General features: G+C 41.2%; 1 protein-coding gene across 2 annotated transcripts in view; it reads right to left on the reverse strand.

Annotated features, from left to right (window-relative positions):
- Nucleotides 1-18,389, reverse strand: part of CRYL1 (crystallin lambda 1) — a 65,404-nt gene extending 47,015 nt beyond the window's left edge. The window contains exons 1-3 of one of the 2 annotated variants that reach the window (XM_067290128.1): nt 18,272-18,389; nt 15,741-15,848; nt 1,690-1,816 (exon numbers count right to left, since the gene is read on the reverse strand). In XM_067290128.1, coding sequence (XP_067146229.1) covers nt 1,690-1,816; nt 15,741-15,848; nt 18,272-18,303 — 267 coding nt within the window. In that variant the 5' untranslated portion in view covers nt 18,304-18,389. Of the gene's footprint in view, nt 1-1,689; nt 1,817-4,519; nt 4,572-15,740; nt 15,849-18,271 lie in introns of those variants that run through there. The other variant, XM_013962176.2, reaches the window with a different exon arrangement.

The raw sequence follows: 18,389 nt of genomic DNA on the forward strand, positions 1-18,389 counted from the left end.
TGCACCAAGCCAACTTGGGAAAAGGGAAAGGTCTGGAACTCTGAAAGCAACAATTCCTGCTGCAGTTCTCCAAAGCTTTCTGAAGACAGAGAAGTTGTTTTATGCAAAACTAGAACTCCTCAAATTCAAAAAGAGACTGAGTGGATATGATAGGGGTCTAAAAATCCTGACTTGAGAATAAAACTGTTTACTCTCTGAATTCTGTCTTCCAGCAGAAAAGTTAGAGGACATCAAGCCAAGCTAGCAGCACACAGGATTTAAAAAAAATCCTGCTGCTGATAGGCTGCTTGGATGCTAGAAGTTCACAGAATCACAGAATGGTTGAGGTTGGAAGAGACCTCTGGAGATCATCTAGTCCAACCCCCCTGCTCAAGCAGGGTCACCTAGACAACGTTGCACAGGATTGCGTCCAGATGGCTTTTGAATATCTCCAAGGATGGAGACTCCACAACCTCTCTGCGCAACCTGTTCCAGTGCTCAGTCATCTTCACAGTAAAGCAGCTTTTCTTCATGTTCAGACATTCTTCTGAATGGACAAAAGCAATATCTGTCTTGGGAAATCCTTCTGCTGCAATGGCTGGAGACTGAAAGGCTGGGAGAGAGTACTAGGAGAAAGCACCACAGGCTGTACCATACTGCTGAACAGCATAGGGCTGCAAACCATCTCTAGCTCTGAGACCAAAGAGCAGACAGATGCAGACAGTTGTACTGAAATCAAGTAAGAGACATCCACAATACATAATACTTAACACTGAGTCTCTTTTGGACTGCATGCAGTATCCTTAATTTGTCCCCTTTTATCTCTTACTATTATTATTATTAGGGATGTGCTGCAGCTCAGTAGAGTGGTAGATTTATAGCCTGAAACAGGACAAATTGTAAGTCTTGGAGTGCAGCATACATACATGTATAGACAGTTAACGATACAAAGCTGGAATAGTACTGGGGGACCATTTAGTGTATAAGGTGCCAAGTCTGATACAAACTCATTCACACTGTCTACTGTAAATGGTCCTTTCTGCCACTATTCCCTGAACTGCCCATGTCAATGAGCATACCAACAGCTAAGCAGCACAGACTATCAGGTCCAGTAATTCAGCTTGTTCCCCAAACCAGTCTTACTTAGCAGCACAGACCCAGCCCTATACACTAACCCTGTTCTTAATACTCTAATGCAGACAGCTGCTTTGGGCTGCAGTTTTTCCCCTCCTTCACAAAGCACCCTTTATAACACCCATGACGAGCACTTCTGGCAGAGACAGGGTGCACACTCCACAGTACTAAACTTGGTTGTGTCTGAGGCCCAAGCAGGAAAGAGCTTGAGTTCCAGCACAGTCAGAACAGAAGTCACCCCTGGGCATAGCCATTTTCCCTGCCTTACATAGATACCTGGAGAAGAAGAAATACTTTTTAGTCCCAGCACTAGTGTGTGTGATGCTGCCTAACAGAGGAGCTCTTCTCTGAGAGTTTCCTGCCCACCTTCCCTCTACATTCCTCCCTCTAACAGGCACAGTCTGCGTCACACATGGAAATCAGCAAGTCACTCCAGGCTTAGCCAGTGTCAGCCATCAGTAGCCAGTACGATCATCCTCAAGGAGTCAGGAGGTTGAACTCTCCAGTATGTACCTACTACACAGAACAATTTAATAATTTTTCTGGTTTGCTAGGAGTTGCCAAATCTTTGCTTACCTGAATGAAAGCAGCACCCTCTACTGCTGCCTTCAGGTCTGTACAGCCACTAATGAGAGCCAGCTGCTTCTCTGCACTCAAGGCTCCTTTCAGGAATCCCGACTCCTCCAGCTCCTTCATTTGTTTGCTGACAAAAACACCACATACGTTTAAGTATTTATCATTTTAAAGTCACTTTTAAAAGCTTCTTAACAACCCAGTAGTACTATGTTATTTGTCATGCTACTGCTTATATTTATACTCAAAAATATAAAGGTTAATTTCAGTCATTTCTCTCTGCCCACTCTACCACCAGCACTCTCTTACAAGATTTTTCTTGTCTTCAAGCTCTAGAATCTAGTCCTAGTCCCAAGCTTGTCACCACCACAAGCCTGTTTTCACTGGTGCAGGATCAGTAAGAGGTTTTTCTTCTCATATCTAACGAGAAGAGAGAGGCCTTTACTGACATTGTTCCTCTAGTTTTACAAACAGGTCTTTTGTTGTGAAGCCTTTCTGTAAGAACACTATTTAACTGTATTAAAAAAAGAAAATACAGCCAGGAGCCATTCCTAAACAAACATCCCCCTAATATAGGTAATAACTGCAGAGCAAACGTCAGAAAATCCGAGTAGTTACTGAATTGAGCATCCCACAGCTTAAACTGAACAAATCAAATATGCATCACTGCTGTGGCTGCACATGCCACCCCCCAAAGGAAGAATTCGCTATATCTTGAAATTGCGCCCCCCCCCACCAAAAAAAACCAACAAAACACCACAACACAGGAGCAAGCAAGACATTTTCAAAACCGTTCAAATAATTTGGAGGTGCAATTCCACAGAAGTTAGGTGGGATTAAACTATCTGATTGTGATCAGCCTGAAGTTATTTGATACAGCCATTATTATGGTTAAATCTGTCACAGTTAACTCAAGACAACTCCTCTGAGCCTCCATTTATTATTCAGCAAAAAATTCTCTTTCTGAAGGGAAAAGTCCCTGCTAATGATTAGCAGGGACAGGTGGGATCCTTTGTTCTCCCTACCAACCTAGCTTTGAAACTTTGGCTTCTTTTACTATGTAAGAAAACATCCCAAAGGAACTGCACTTGCCACCAACCTGGAGGGTGGAAGAACTGGAGCAAACAGAGAAGCTCTGCAGTGTGGACCAAGTTATATGATTTGTGTAATGTAACACATTAATTGAATATAGAAACAACCAGTGATCCATCATGTCTTTCCTAAGTGATTGTGGTACTTGGGCAGACATGTTTGTCTTCATTAGGGACTTTATGGGACAGTGCATGTTACATGGGCAGAACTTACTTACACAGGCCCAGCTAAACTCCACACCCAGACATACGTCAGTCCTTAATATGCCTGCCCAGACCCCCACATGTATCCAGACAGTAATAGTATTTGTTTTTGCATGTAGAGTCCTCTGAAGAGATGGGTCCCTGTGTGTTTGTCATGGACTTCTGCAGCTGCCAGAGATACACACAGTCCTTCACCCTCATGAAGCAGGACAGGCAGCCAGCCACAGGACTGCAATAACATCAGCCCCAGACCTCTTCTTCAGTCCCACTCCAGCATGTGCACTCTAGGGCAGCTTTCCCTCAGCCACCTGCCAATGAGACAGCTGCAGGCACCTTTACATCAGCAATCCTAAACAAGTAGGTATCTTAGACTGGCTCCCAGCTCTCAGTTGCTTTATGAAAACTCTTTTCTTAAAAAGAAAAAAAAGTCATCTATACTTTTCAAGCAACATTAAGTTAATTGAAAGGGAGAGAGATGTACAGAGTGCTTAAAAAACACACACACACAAACACACTGCTTTAAATCACTCTGCCTCTAACTTTTTCTTTGCTCTTTTCACGCTACCTGCTGAGCAGTGTGTGATAATGCACTTGCACTTTGTCAAACCATCCTCTTATTCAGAGCTCTTTTCTGTCAAGGAAGAAAAGTCATCTGGACACAGTCCTGGGCAACCTGCTCTAGGTGACCTTGCTTGAGCAGGGGGGTTGGACTACATGATCTCTAAAGGTCCTTTCCAACTTCAACCATTCTGTGATTCTGTGAAGTATTGAATCCATAGGTCCAATAAAAATATCAAGCTTTCTCCTCCAGATTTCCTGAACAAAATGAATGGGATTCATTTGACCTAGCCTGTCAACATGTATATGCACTTCAAATGCATTTGTCTGATCTTTTTCAGGCATCCAAGTATGCAATCCATCTCATCTTATAATAGAGGTACCTATTTCTCCCCAGTCCCTATAGAGTGATTAACTCAGTCCAAGACATTTAGATTGCAGTCTTCTGAAGTTACCAAAGATAAAGTTTACAGAAGAGAAGGATGGAATTTAGACGATCCAGTTCCTACTGAATTAAACAGAAGCAAGTCAAACCTCAGCAGAGACACACTGGGCCCTCAGATCTTTAGCTAGAGCTCATGGCTCAACTAAATCAACCATTAACTTCCAGAGAATTAAGATTTTATTTCAGCATCCAAATCCAGTGTAGTTGTGTTGTGTCCAAGAAAGCACATACAGATACAGGCTCTACCAGTTTTATCAAGGCTTTATTAAGAGGTCATAGACATCTGCTGGTTTACAAGTTGTTTTGACGTTCTCCTTTCCACTCAAAGTAGTGGAAAGGGAACATTTGTTTCCCAGCAAACAAGCCAGGTTCCTAGTATATTTTTCTGACACCAGTCTGAAGCAAAAGTATCTTATCCTAGAGCAACCCCACTAACATCAACGTAAGGAGGTCTCAGTAGCTACTTAGCAATAGCCAAAAAGGCACAGAATAGTGCTGCTCCTGGTTTAGCACAATAGCCAGAAGAGAGAAATACCTTCAGATCACAGTGGACTTTGTACCTTAAATCAAAATACTTCCAATACCTTGGGAGTAGGTAAGATGTCAGCTGAGGTTCTATCTGAAAGAAGAAAAGGCAACACTGTGTATTCCAACCCAGCATACATGCACTTATTTTTAAGGGCTAACTCCTACAAGCATTAACTTTTTCCTCTTCAAGGTACTGCTTTTGTAATTAACTCCAGCTAATCATTTCCATACAGCAAGTTCTAACACTTTTGTTTTATGTTAGTCACAGCTGATCATTGACCATGACTTTTTACTCAGTTTTGGGCAGAGCACATCTGGGTAAATAGCCAGACATTGCATTCTGTTCACATTGGACAAGAGCTTTGAAAAGGCTCAGGTCACTCTTAGCTGGAAAATGAGGCCAGAAGCCACACACATCTCAGACACTGCTCAGTTCTGTCACACTTGTTTCCCCGGAGCCCCTTAGAAATGCTAATTTCGGCCTAAAAATCTACCAGTCTATGCACACCAAAACTCATGCAAAGACTTCTGTTAATAGCTTTCTGCCCGTTTTCCGATTATGCATTTATGATTAAAAAACTAGACCTTTCCCAACCAAAGCTAAACTAGTCAGAAATTGCTTTCTAGTAACTTTTTGTTTAAGAACACTTCGGGGAAAAATGTGTGTCCAAACACATCCCCCTCCAGGCAGTGTCACAGAAACCACAGCTGGAAATCTATCACATTTCTGGATGAGTTCCTCATTTGGTTCCTTGACAACACACCAACGGATGGCTAAAAAGCCCAGATTTCTGCTTCTTGAGCAATCTGCATGGCAAGTGATAAGAAACAGGAAGCTTCAGGTCCATTTTCCAAGTTGCAAGGGTACACTACAACTTGCTAGGCAGAAGCTCCATCTAAGACTTCTTAAGGCTTCCAGCTTATTAAAGTCTGCTAGCGCTTTATCTGTAAAAGAAACAGAAGCTAGAGTATCCAAACTTCCAGCTCCTTCACACCTTGTGAGGTGAGATGGTAGGGAACCAAGAATCCAAAAGGTCTTGGCTATCAGTTCCTCAGAAGTCCATTTCCCAGATGCACTTGCCTAAATCCAGCATCTGGATCTTGACAGACTAAGATGTGACTTTTACTTTTCTTTCACAAGCTCCTTTAGAAATTTTCAGCATCTGTCTCCTGTTCTATTCCCTTCTTTCTCTGCCAATGATGATTATCTTGACATTTCTACTTCTCTCATGAGCCATTATACATATATATGAGCCATCTTCAGTTAACTTGCAAAGCCACTGTCTTCATCTTTTGAAATTTAAGGTTGGACTGAATTTTTTCTTCTAAACAAAAATCCTCCAGTTAACATCACTGACCATCATGCTAACCGTTTATTTAAGTTACTATAGCTATTTAAAGCCATGCAACAGGAAACATGATTAGTGCATTACTTCAGTTTTGGCCTTCCCTCCCAGGGAAAACTTTTTGGTCTTCTCCACTAAAACAGTTTTATTGTCTCTTTAGCTGTTTTGTTCCACAAACAAATTTCAAGTCTTACAAATACTAAATCCTCTTTATATTCCCTTTAGAGCACTGGATTACCACAAAAGTGTAGGCAAAGGAAGGGAGCTTCCCCTGACACTTACCATACATTAAAGCACATAATATACTGGCTAATATATACAGCAGTGCACTACTGACCTCTGCTGGATGACTTTTTTATTCAAAGATGCAGACTTCAAGATGATCATCCCTGAGGATGAGCACAGATCCTGAGGCCATCCCAGATACCTCCAAACACACACCACACAGCTTCAGTCTGAAATTTGGTCATGCGCACAACTTGAAGGGTTTGACTCAGTAGCCTCCTAAGGTCTTTGGAAAATGAACACTTCATGTCGATAAGAACGTTACTCACTTTTACTGCTCATGCTTTGTTTAGCTCTGAAACTTTACTGTCATACCTCACTGCCCATGTCAATGCTACTCTGGGAACTTAACCAGTAAGTACCTCAAGCACCCAATGAATATTAACACTCCTGATCACAAACTGCTGGGATCTCTTAGTTACAACTCCTACTCCAAAAAGCCTTTACAGAAGGGTCTTGCAAGTGATGGCAGCACTTAACTCATCTTGTTCATACCCTTTTACTTCACTTTTATTCATAGCTACTATAGAGCATTCATACCAATACTGTTGCAACAAGCAAGCACTTATGAGATTAAAGACCAGAGTCTCACAAACTCACTGTCCAAACTGGCAGGGGGAAGGGAGGAGAAGAGGACAAGAGAACACCAGCATCATTCTTCACAAGTTCAGTCAACTGCCATTGCTCAAAGGCTAGGATAACAAACCAGTAATTGCACCAGCTTGCTATCTACTAAGCCCTGACAAATGAGAGGGTATCTGGGCCAGAAAAAACATCACCAGCCCCAAATTTCTACCCTGAGGCACAACAGTCATGGTATGCAACCGTAAGTCCCTGGCATTGGGACCAGCTCACCATCCAGACACACAATGGCCAATTAATATATCAAGTTGCAAGTGGCCATTCAAAGGTGTTAGCAACCAGCTTTCCTCTTCCCCCAGATAAAAGGTAGATGTACAACAAGCAACCTGGAAAATTTGTTATACATTACAAGGTATCTTTTCAAAACAGCAGTATAAGCTGAGAAAAGTACCTGGGTTTCTGACCAGTGAGATCTAGAGCTATCAAATGCAGTTTGCCCATAGCAACGGCAGTGTATTAAAGAGGGATGGCTGCCCATCTGCTTTGGCACAATTTTGAAGAGGGACAATGCAAAGGACTTCAGAGGAGCTGGGGCACAGCAAAAGAGCACAGCAACGCAGGCAAGTCAATGTAAGATCTGCAATCTCCTGAAGTTGTTGCACGCACACATGCCAGCCATGGCACACTCAGGATGTCAGCACTGGCATTCCACAAACCAGATGCTGCAATGGGAGCAAAGATTTTGTAACAGGAAAATGTGATCTAGCCATTATGTCTTTTTATGGTAACAGTGCTGGCAGTTGTGCATTTAAGTCTGAGCTGGGTCTGCAGTTCATTACAAGTCACTTCTTAAGCTTAGTAGATCAATTCCAATGCTGTTGCCAGATCCAGTGAACTAAATAAATTCATTCATTAAGTTTGTCAGAATACTTCTGGAGTCTTAGCACCAGAACTGACAAGTTGACACCGGGAAATCTTTCTAAAAAGAAAAAAGAAGCATTTTCTTTAGTTTTTCATTGTGGGTTTTTTTTTGTTCATTTGGGGTTTTATGTCCAATATGGAAATTCTCACCAAAACCAAGGGAGACCTATTGAAAATAGAGCACCACAATTCACATCCCTGCTTCATACCACACAGGGCAGCCTAGAACCTGGGTCTCCCACATATTCACAGAAACACTGGCTGAAATAGGCCTTTGGAAGAATCTAATCCAACTTGCACTTAAAGCAGAACTATTGCCAACACCAGATCAAGTCAGCTGTGGCTTTGTCTAGCCAAGCCTTGAAACCCTTCAAGCACGGAGATTTCGTCACCTCTTTGGATAACCCGTTACTTCTGCATACCAGGCCAACGGGAACACCACAAGGACTCTCAAGACACGGCCTTTGTAATTGCAAAACCTTTGGAGGCATTTTCAGCTACAGAATGGCCAGGCACAACCCTTGGAAAGACAGAATCTTTCTATCTAGCAAGCTGTTGCCATTTTTATACCTACAAAGCATAAGAGGGCACCAGACAGCAAGAAGTAACATATGTTCAAGTATATTCTAGAGACCAGTCTCTTACTGGAACGAGAAAGATGAGCTTCAATTACAGGGGGAAAATTATTTCAGAACTTAGGATATAACTAAGTCATGGGCACAGATACATTTTACTTCCTTGGTCATATGAACTGCCATACATATGACACTTCATTACAAGTTCCAGACACAGTCTACAATGTTCACAAAATTCTTAAAGTACTTCTATCTGGCCAGGGATTGAAAGAAGAAATGTTACTTTTTTCTAGCCCATGAGTCTTGCTTATTTTTCATAGCAATTGCGCTCCTATACCATGGCAAAGTTAAAATTGCTTATTCCAATACCGCACCCTACTATAAATCAAGTCCAATAAAATTTATGGTTAAATTAATACTTAATGAAGAGAGAAAGTATGATATTCTGATCTCAAGACTGCTCGGCCGTAATTCTTTATAGTTTAGTTTTAAATGTCTCTTGACTGAGTGGCAATCTACTGTCTTTGAAACATCCAGAAGAGCAACCTGTAGTCAGATGAAGCTGACATACAAGCAAATCCCACTGAACAGACCCAAGTCCCATGTCCGAGAGTTTAGATTCAGTCCCACACAATCTGATCAGAATCAATCAGTTTTCAGAAGGCAAAGTTCTGCATAAGTCCATTCTGGAAGAACAGAACTCGCTGATATATTTTTTTTAAGTGGTGGTGGGGAATAATGACATTTCTGCTATAGGTTACAGCATTATACTAGCTCCTGTTCACTGTCTACCATGGCTCGAATCCCCTTCTCTGTATACCAGAACGTGTCTTAGATTTGACAGTACAGAGGATAAACATTGTATAGAGAAGTTAATACTTTAACTACGGTATTCCAGTTTAATAAACTGGTAGAGTTTTGTTTATGGTTTAACTTGCACCAAAGCCATCATGAGGAAGGTTTGGATTATCCCCTTCCACCCCCAAAATCAGCTTAAATAAATTAAGGCTATGTCTACTCTAGCAATCAATGTAATGCATTAAAAATAGACCTTTAGACGCAAGCAGTTCATATTAAGGACTGGATGTCTGCAAAATACCTATTTTGAGTGGGGCTTTCACTCAGCTCTAGACTGTCCCATTGGACAGAACAACCATTACTGTCTGGAGCACACCAGATGAGCTCCTGAAGTACATTTTTTGGTTTATAATTTCATCTGAAAGGAACCCAGTCCCATACAGACTGCTCTAAGATGCAAGTTAAAGCATAGTAATTGTGGAAGATTGGGAGCACACTTTTGAAGCTAATCTCTCAATTAAAACACTAATAAATCTAACCACATCTTCCAGGTTCAGATGAGACTTATTTGAAAGATTCATACAGAGACCAAGTGACTCTTGGTTTTTGGAAGCTGAAAAGTCACTGCCCCAAACCACATTTCATAGGAGGACAAGGAAGTTTACAGTCAGAGTATCATTAGCTGCAGAACTAGAGGAAGAAAGTGTATAATATCTGAAGCGATCCATGGTTGAAGCAACAGGTCTTCTGGACTCCATAAATACTAAGACTTAACTGATTTGCAAACACTCAAAGGCAGAATCCCAGATCGGCTCTCTAGATCAAGAAAGATGGTAGTGTCACAGATGGAAGCCCTTCGCAATCACAGAGCATGTCGGAACAGAGTACTTATGTCTCCCAATTTTTTATTTGGCATCCTATCCCAAAAGATCTGGAACAGAAAGTTTTAAAAAAAGTTAAGAGATAAAAAGGACTTTCAAATATCCCATTATTATTATAGCAGGGAGAAAGGATTGAAAGAGATGAGAGTACATACCATGCCTGCAGGGCCTTGGCTGTACAGCTTCCAGACCTAGCAACAGCTCAGAGCATGGACAGAATGAGTACATGACCATCCACTGTTTGAGCAGACAAGCCCCAAAGCACCTCTTGACACACAGGCACACACTCCTTCAAATCTCAGGAGACAGCAAAGGCATTTAGCCTCTTCTGAAATGCAAACTTGGAGTTATTACCTCTAACACAGTGGGGGCCCTGCCCCATGTCCTTCACTTTCTTGGAAGAGCTTGGGAACTCATTTCTTCCCCAGTGAGAAGGATGATTGGAGAAAACTGCTATTCTAGGATTAGTCTTAGATCCTTCCACAGAGCGAGCCTCAAACACTCCATCTATTTTTTCATATATATTTTGTTCTACAGCCTCAGTATCTGGGGGTGAAGGGGCACATTACAAGGACCGGAGAGAACAGGGGAGTAAAGCAATCAGCAATCCACCTCTTATTTCTCATACCCTATCTTCTGTAAAACTGAAGAAAGCGAGTGCTTTGTACAATGTGTTAATCTAAGGAAAAAAGGATAATCCCACTCTTTCAGCTTGGTCAAGCTTAAATGTTGGACAAGTATGAGGTATTTAAGAAATCTCTCAAAAAGATGAGCTACCTGGTTCCTATTTGAAACAATACATTTATTAAAAATGGGTTCTAAAAATCTGATAGAGCTTTCAGCACTTTCCTACAAACATTCATATTTTCAGCTATCTTACAGAATGCAAGAATGTTTAGGATAGTTATTACTAAACCAGAACTTCATACGGATAGTCATTATAAGATGTCTTACAGAGTCCATCCTGATATAGATAAAGCATATTATGTATGATGCACATTTAGTCAAAATGCATACTTTGAGCTAGCCTGTCAGATATTTTAAGAGTTCAAAGAGATACAGTAATCAGAAAGTACTCTCCAAGCACCCTCAAACAGTTCTTGAAACGGATGCTACAAAGCTTCCTTTTCCGTATACTTCTGGGGATTATTTTATAATTCTTGATAGATTTCAAACATTGAAACATCCTGCGAGACACTTAAAGCAGTTACTTCCATCACAGTTCCAAAGATGGGTAAATTTTTTTCACCAATGCACCTCTACCATGATCCCACTACACAGCCCCCCATGCAGAGTAACCAGCAGCAGAAGTCCATAAGGCTTAGGACTCCAACAAAGCAGGTACCATTGCCAAGGACAAGTTGTAACATAAGATTTTGGGGGTATCCTACAAAGACCGTTCGAGTCCCATTAATAAAAAATGGTTTTTGCAGTATTTCTTCTGATTGTAATCCATGATTGTAATCTGAATGTAAGCCAAGCCTGTCTCTCTAGGTGTGCAAAACACTCAGAGACTGCAAGATTGATACAGGATATTTTGACCCTACTTCAGAAAGCAACAGCTTCTAGAGACAAGACATTATAGGTAATTTCCTTCAAGAGGGCTTAAGGGAGAGGCAGATGATGCAAGTCAACCATGTACACAGACATTTTCGAGTTTCATAAGATGTTCTCAGAGACAGGATTTACAAGTCTAGATCCTTAGTAGAAGTCCATCACTTTTTAGCAGTGTTGACTCCTTGCATCAACTCCACTGTGATTTAAGAGTGTCTAGCACACTTTTCTGGGTAGAAGAGACAAGAATCCAGAGTGAAATATAGATCTATGACCCAAGAATCCTAACTTTAGATACCCAGATTGCATGGAATATTTTCACATAGGTTTTTAAACAAGTTCGCCCTCACCAACAGCCAATACACACAGAAGAGATGGCTGAAGTTACTTCTCCAGCCAAGTATTTCATGTTTTGATACTAGTATTGCTTCAATAGAATATATTTAATAAAGGTAGCAATACCAGTTTTCACGCGCTCATATCTCTAGATACAACCACCACTTCACAAAGTTAACTTCAACTTGTCCTAGAAGACTTTTGTAGTCAGCTTAGAGAAGAAGGGAAGGATTGGCAGACAGAAAGAACTTCTAATTGACATATATACTGTTTATTACAGTGGAATATGATGATGTAATTGGTTTGAAAAAATAATCTTGTCTTTATATTTTAGCACAGGCTACTCCCTGGGATCTACTATGTTTATGATTTTTTTCCAAACTTAACCTGTAGCCTTTAGGCAGGCAACTGTTTGGGTTTTTTTTTAAATTAAAAACAGTTACCAGTTCCTATGTCCTAGAGGAGATACAGTTTTGTGTCTAAGTAAATACGATGATACTTAGCCAGCATCCACTTCTAGAAAGAAACCACAGAATATACATGCACACATTTCCAAGATTTAGTGTCCTTCTCTTCCAAGTCAAATAAACTTTTTTCCTTGCAGTAGTCTTTCATTATAAGCATGAATATGGAACAAAAACTGTTCTACATAGAACATGAGCCAATTACATAAAGGAAAAATGCAGTGTTTCCACTGTATTTATCAACCTTTACCAGCAGCATAATTATGTCTCAAACAGTAGCACAGGAAGTATTTGAAAGAGTTTACATATTACAAAAAGTTTAAGTCATAAATGTTTGGGGGGGTTTTGGTAGGCTGGGCATACACTAAAGCATATGCACATATATAATACATATAGTATGTGTCAGGGTTACTTTCAGGAATAGAGTACTACTTGTTCTTCTAATTCTCATAATTTTAAAGTTTAGCAATCTTATATTCAAAGTAGAATCAATCAATGACATTGACTTAGAACAAAGCATAATGGATATGAAAAGTTACATTTTCCAAGGCAGGTTAGTAAGGCTTTCAGGAGACCAAGTGTGGCATAAAGCTGTTCATTAATTTGCATCTTCAGCAGAAGGGGGTTGGGGAGGAAGAAGTTGTTTGTTCCATTAGAGCAGACACTGGTTAATAATGCTGCTGGTACACCCAGTTCAATCTAATATGCTGTTTGTTGTGTCAGGGCACTAATTGCCATGCGCTGATCAACAATTAAGTAGGTAGTAAATCTATCACACCAAGTCAAGCATTAGCAAACCCACTCATTTCCTTTCCTTATCTGGTCTACTGGTATTGTGGCAACCTGAAAAGTATTTTCACTTGTTTCAGTTTTGACCCCAACCAGACAGAGTACATTTTAGTACATTTTAGATTTTCCACACCGATTCATGCAAGCTGTCATTATCAACATAGTTCCATCCTAGTCTCTATCTCAGTCTTCCAGCAGGACTACACATGCCTGCTACCAACACATTGTTTTGCAAGAGTTAAATTCATTAGCTTAAAGAACCCTGAAATGCCCTTTTGAAACATGGTTTTGTAACTCATTGTTCTGGATTTATAAGAGTCAGTATACTAAAAGTCAATCACATAATACTTAATGCTTATGTTTCATTCCTGTTCCTTTTGAAGTGACTGCTGTTTACTACTCAAATCTATTTTTCCTTTTTTTAAAAAAGGAAACTAAAAACAATCCTCTGTGCACTCTACTTACTTTTTAACATGTAAAGTAGCTCCATACACTAAGATCATGAACTGCAAATGAGAGTGAAACAAAGCTCCTTTCAATACGAAAACTATTGAGATGTTAAATTCAAGAACTTCCCTAAAAGTATTAGGGATTTGGAGAGACAAAAGAAAACAAATCCCAGTAAGTTCAAAGAGAAGTAGCTATTGACTGGCTTTGTCCAACAGCTTCAACAGGCATTCCTCTGCTGCTCTTTTGTGAGTGCCTACCTCTACTACACCAAAAGAATAACTTTGCACAGTGATCATTTTTACTCAAGCTCCAGCTCTTATACAGCTATCATATCCGTAAATCAAAGGGACTTACTGCAGATTGTGCACTACAAAGTCAGAGGAAAAAAAGAAAAAAAAGGAAAAAAAAAGAGTTCAAGTTCAAGGGTATTTAGACAGATATAATCATTAAAATACTGTTCAAAGAAACTGCACAGCTTGTTCCTGTCACAAAAAACTATGTTCTTCTGAAACTAGACTTGTTAACCAAGATGCTACAACAGCCAAGATGTATAGGTTAATTATAAGTTGAGTTAAGAACTGCTTATGCAAAAGGCAAAGCCTGCCTTGAACTCCTATGGGACAGCATATGCAGGCACAGGAAAGTTCAGTGACACACCCACATACTTCTCTGCATGTCATCACATGTCATTTTATGCTTCTATTTTCCAAGCCAAAAGCCTTAGAAGGCTAAAGTCCTAATTCTGCTTAAAAAAAAAAAGTTTTGCAGTCTACATTAGTAGATACAGCATACAGCCCTATTTTTTTTCTTATTTTCCTACAAATAATCCAGAGTCACCTCCCAGCTATGACAGCAATTCTGCAAAACCAAAAGTGTCTGCTATTTAGGCTTAGCAACAGAGATATTAAGTTTGACTAACACCTTCCTGGAAACAGAAGTTGGGGGTAGGACAAGGGGGAGAGGGAAAATTTGTGGGAGACATGTTCCCCTCCATCAAACTTAAAAAAAGTGTCCTCCTAGAGCAGGACTTAGAAGTAGTAACAACTGAACTGTCCCACAAGGGGCTTCCAAAGTCACTCCTCCAAGGCTTTGTTGTAAAACTTGTTGCAGAAAGCAGTCAGGGTGCAGCATGCCACAGCCCTCTTTCAGGTGCAACTTTACTCCCTGTGCTGGCTGACACAAGGCAGCTGGCATTCTTCCCTTCAAGATAGCAAGAGGGGAAGGCCGATGCATTTGACTTGGGGCTGATCACAGAACAGCGTGAACTTTAGCATTAAATGCTGATTTAGCAATATAGGCCTGTGTATAGAACCATTCTAGCAATGCTCTCTCTCATGGGGCATATACCCATGGTTAGATTGGTAAGAACAGGGTGAATAGGACCCACCATTCACTGCCCCTGCTAACATAAGGACTAGGAGCCAAACAAAGCAAGTGAGGAGCCAGGTTCAAACAAGCAAAAGGAAATAGCTCTTCATGGAGTGAGTAGTAAACCTGTAGAACACAAAGTCCTTTGGCAAGGAAGACGCAAAAGGGTTTACATGGGTTCAAAGGAAGGTTAGAGAAATACCTGGGAGATCTAGTCAGAGTTACTGAGTAGACAAGCCACTTGTGGGCACTGTAGCTTGGGGGAGGGGAAGCAGGCAGGCAGGACTTAACTTGGAGCTCTGTCGCGTACCTAAAGCATGAGGCTTTAGCCCTAGAGCCACAGGCTCACAGGGCGAAGAACTAGAGGATTACTGGTCCAAGCCAGTGTAATTGCTCACATGTTCAAGCCCTCAGATTTGCTCCTCATAGAGTAGTGTCCTGGAATCTCCTTTAACTGATCAGTAGTCACATCTTTAGTAGAACTAATAACCTCTTCTTCTACAATTCCCAAAACATTACTTTTTAAGCTATAGAGAATACTGATAATTGTAGTGGGGCTCCTTAGCAATCAATATTAGCCTCCTCCCATTTTGAATGGGACTATGCTGTCTTTCTACACAAAAGCCTTTATGTTCATGTATTTTAATCATAGGCTATAGATAATCTAATTATGCTAAACATTATTTCAAGAACTTGAACCCAAGCTCTTAAATCATTACCTAAGAATTAAAGAGTTCTTGAAACATTCAGAGATCTGAGAACACAATTTTTCTGATCTTAACAGAATTTCCTTCAAATAACAAGGTGTGGCTATTCATTCATAATTACAGAAATCCCACATTTATTTCAATGCCAGTCATCACAAGTCAGGTGACCTACCGAATGCTTTCCAGTGCGCCTGTTATCTGTTGTTGCACAATATCATAAAGTTTCACTTCGAAGCCTGCAGCAGCAAACACCATAGCCCAGCTGCGACCAATCAGCCCACTGAAAAAAAGAAATATTAGCCAATTAATAAGGAAGCATTTATTTTAGGGAGGGGGGGGGGTCTGACAAGTGTTGCAAGAAGCAAAATAGAGTCTGGACTCTGTTCACTATTCTGATGAACAGATCAGTTACATATTGAGGAAAAGAAAAAAAAATCTCTCTCTTTAATAGTTATATATCCTTTGCTAGCTGTGCAGCAGCTTCTCAGAATTGGGGGAAAGATAATGAGAAAAAAAGAAAAAAGGGACAGCAGAATTTGAGAGAATAAGAACTGCTACTTTGGGACCTTGGACTCAAGTATCAACAGCTTCCCCACCTGTGATTCTGACCCATAGTCAGTTTATGGAATCATATTAACAAGTATTTTTTGCAAACTCATTTGTCCAGTTCAAGGTCTGAAGACTGACAGCAGTCCACTGGTCCAAGAGTTTGGGAACCTGCTTCAGAGACGATCAGAGAAACCAAGGCCCAGCTAATTAAGTTACAGGTCCACTACAATTCTGGCAGTACTCTAAGCATGTGAAAAGGAAAAACATGGCTTTGAGGCTACTTTTGCACCCACCCAACTCTAGCATCACCCTTATTTTTAGATGAAGCAGCCTACCATGCTGGAGGCATGCAGGAGCAGTCTGTCAACATCTTTTGGTGAAGTCATGCCACCTATAGCGCATTATTGAGAAATATAAAGAAGAAACTTACAGGAGCTAATAATTTTATCATGTCTCTCAAAACAATGCACATTTTTACTTAAGTGGCTTTATAGCAGGCATTAGCCTTTTCAAATGGAAGTACTGAGGCACACTAAGTAAGCTTAAATAAACCTGAGATCACAAAAAATTTTTAACAGTGACAAGAACACAGCTCCACATCCATGATTGTTACAGTGAGTTTTTGATCATTACATGCATTTCCTGTCATTTCTGAGATTACTGTTAGCATTAAACTTGGGTTTGGCAGCCTCTGGCATCTGGAAAATGTGAGGCCGCTAGGGTCTTAGTAAAGGATGACATGGGGAGTTAAAAAAAAAAGATAGAGGCAATAGGCCAGATCAGAAAAGGAAGAAATGAAAACAGGAACATGTTCAGCTCTTAGTTTATAAGAAATGAATAAAGAACAAAAATAGAATGAAACAGGAAGCACAGGCAGCAGCAGGAAGCAGTGGAAATATGAGACACAAAAAAAAAAAATTGAGCGAACCTTTGCATTTAGCGTTGTTAAGTAGACAGCAAATTTCCTTAATACAGTGTTTGACAAATGAAAAAAATTTTTTTTCTTTTATTGTGACATAGGTTTTAAGGTTGTTGGATTTTCTTTAAAAGTATAGAATGTATAAAATAAGTCAATGGTAGATAACAGATAATTCTAGTTTGCATGATAGCAATATCACAATATGATGTTAGTACATTTGATCCCAAGAGGGGTCTTTCTGACACTTTAAACACCATTATTTTGGATTCAGTGGTGAAATGTTGACCACCAAGGTTCCAGACCTGCTCACTGAGCTCCTATGTCTGCTTCCAGTTTTTCCTTGTTCAGTGCAACTCTCGCGCAGGCTGCTGATACCAGAGCCCAGTTCTCCCTCCCAACCCTTCACGCATCTACGGGAAACAAGCATTCAGAGTGCCACAGACAGCAGCAAGTTTTGTCACTATCACATGACAGCACTGAGACACGTGTCTCAAGTCCTCAAGCAGTCCCACAGATAAAGTTTGTTGCTGCCTGCACTTCTAAGACTAAGTAACGGTGAGCACAGGTTGGTTATCGGCTGATGTTTTTTTTCTCCTTAACAAGATTATTGTTGAAGAGCTTCAGTTTTAGCTTAACAAGAGGATGAAGCACAATCCATTCACACAGAAGTCAAAACATCTCAGATATCAGAGTATGTCAGAGCTGTACTTCAACTTCTCCACTGGTTTTTCACTTACATAAAGAATATAGGCAAAAAGTGAAGGGCTTTCAGGAATTGCTGTAAAAGGAAACACTTTTATTGCACAACAACACAGAGCTTTCAAGGTCTTATGTAAAGAAACACCTTCTAACAAATCAAATGTAACAGGAACATTTTCACCCACGCACAGAGGATCCTGAATTTTAGCAGTAGCACCGACTGTAACTAGCCAGATTTCCCTTACAGGACACTCCTGTCCCGGATTCAACCCTCTTTCAGGCGTTTCGTAGCACAGAAGCGAAGAGTTCATGCACTTGAGAGCCACCGAGCGCCCCCAGGTAACACCTCACTGGGACACCTGCCGCCCGCGGCAGCAGCTAACGCGACGCCTCGCGGCCCCCAGCGGCTCCGGCCCAGGAGCGGCTGCGGGAGCAACGACGCCGCCGCAGGCCGGGGCTCCCGGGCACGGCGCCCCCGGGGCCCCCGCGGGCCGGCCGGGCCCCGCACCCCCGCGCGAGAGACGGGAGCCTTTTACCTGCCGACGATCGCGACGCGCGCGGGCTCCATGGCGGCGCGGGCCGGGCCGGAGCGGCAGCAGCGCGGATGCGGGACCGGGCGCCACACCGCGCCTCGCCGCCGCGGCGACCTCCTCC

The sequence above is a fragment of the Apteryx mantelli genome, chromosome 1 (assembly GCF_036417845.1).
Source record: "Apteryx mantelli isolate bAptMan1 chromosome 1, bAptMan1.hap1, whole genome shotgun sequence".
Classification (NCBI taxonomy): Eukaryota; Metazoa; Chordata; class Aves; order Apterygiformes; family Apterygidae; genus Apteryx; species Apteryx mantelli.